The 1,750-nt window shown below is 50.1% G+C and overlaps 1 protein-coding gene across 1 annotated transcript in view; it reads left to right on the top strand.

The window, feature by feature from the left end:
• Positions 1-1,300, top strand: part of Tco025E_02842 (putative amino acid permease) — a gene marked incomplete at both ends in the record, with an annotated part of 1,755 nt that extends 455 nt beyond the window's left edge. The window contains one exon of the mRNA XM_029369765.1: positions 1-1,300. This exon is cut by the window's left edge and continues 455 nt beyond it. Coding sequence (XP_029230192.1) covers positions 1-1,300 — 1,300 coding nt within the window.
• Positions 1,301-1,750: the final 450 nt, after the last annotated feature.

The raw sequence follows: 1,750 nt of genomic DNA, 5'->3' as shown, positions 1-1,750 counted from the left end.
GCTTCCAAAACCCACTGAGTCCGTGCTGGGGTCTGAGGGCGGTGAGGCCCCAAAGCAACCGGGATTCTTAAAACGCACTGCAGAAAGGGTGATTCCTTATGGTGGGCTTCTCTCCGGTGTTTTTAACCTCGCCGCGAGCAGTCTGGGTGCGGGCATTCTCGCCCTGCCCTCCGCATTTAACGCTTCCGGTATTGTAGTGGCCACAGTTTATTTACTCGCCATCTACCTCTTCACAGTGCTGTCCATGTATCTGTTGGCAATTACGGCCACAAAGACCGGCATTCGCGGCTACGAGAAGACGGGTGGCCAGCTGCTTGGGCGCGGCGGAGACATTTTTGTTGCGGTGGTCATGTTTGTGAAGTGCTTTGGTGCGTGTATCGCGTACGTCATCTCGGTTAGCGACCTCATCTCAGCCTTTATCACCGACGACACCGTGACTGGGTACTGGAGAACGCAGAGCTGGAGGCGCGTTCTCACAACCATCGTTTTTTTCCTGTTCATGCTGCCTTTGTCACTGCCGAAGCGAATAAACTCCCTGCGGTACGTATCAATGTTTGCGGTGGTGTTTATTGTGTACTTCGTTATCACCATCGTTATCCACTCTGGGATGCACGGTTTCAAGCACGGGTTGCGGGACGATCTTGTTCTTGCCCGGGGCGGGAATGAGGGTATTCGAGGACTTGGCATGTTCATGTTCGCTTACCTGTGCCAAAGTAATATGTATGAGGTTTGGAACGAAATGAAGCCAAAACAAACTCCGTCCCGAATGGCTTCGGAGACGGCAATCAGTATGATTATGTGCACGACATTGTATTGGCTTGCTGGTTTCTTTGGGTACGCGGAGTTTGGCCCAGGTACGACCTCGTCTGTTCTGAAGATGTATAAACCGTTGCACAACGCAATGATGTTTGTTGCGTACGTTGGCATTGTCGTGAAGCTATGCGTGGCCTTCGCGCTCCACATTCTTCCTTGCCGTGATTCTGTCCACCATATTTTGGGCTGGTCGCTGGACACCGTGGCGTGGTGGAAGAACGCGCTGCTTTGCACCATTTTGTGCGGTATTGCGCTTATTGCCGGCTTGTTTATTCCGAACGTCAACGTTGTATTTGGCCTGCTTGGCTCACTGACAGGGTCATTCATCGCGTTTGTCTTTCCCGCCATCTACTTCATGTACAGCGGCGGCTTCTCGTATGCCAAGACCGGCTTTTTCCTCTATACCTCCACGTATGCGCTGCTCATTGCCGGCGTCGCTGTCATCTGCTTCGGAACGGCATCAACCATCTTTGCTGTGGTTAAATGATCTTGTGTCGACATTGTGTTGTTTTGTACGAACGTGTTAACTCTTTATCTCTTTGTGTGTGTGTGTAAAGATGTGGTGGTTTCTGCGGAATTCCGTTTGGATTTTCTAATTCTGGATGTCCTCTATCGCAGGATGGTCTTACCCGGTGCCTCTGTGTGGGGTGCTCTACTCTTCGCCGCCGGAGGAGACGTGCGACACGATTGAATTTACCGCATTTCTGCCTCTGAACACGTGTTTGTAAGGAGAAAGTCATGAGGAGACGGAGTGTGTATATATATATATTTTCGTTGTTTTTGATTTACACAAAACGTTTGATGAGTGCTTTTTTTTCTTCTTCTTTCCTCCACTGATTTGCTTGATTGCTATTCCACTTACCTGATTTCAATTTTCGCGTCTGGAGAACTTGCGCAGTTGCTCGTAAAAGCCGCGGGAAAACATATGATACCGGGT

Source organism: Trypanosoma conorhini, assembly GCF_003719485.1.
Source record: "Trypanosoma conorhini strain 025E chromosome Unknown Tco_14.4_contig_00119, whole genome shotgun sequence".
Lineage (NCBI taxonomy): Eukaryota > Euglenozoa > Kinetoplastea > Trypanosomatida > Trypanosomatidae > Trypanosoma > Trypanosoma conorhini.
The sequence above is the reverse complement of the archived record's forward strand: the minus strand, read 5'-3'. Positions and strand labels throughout refer to the sequence as shown.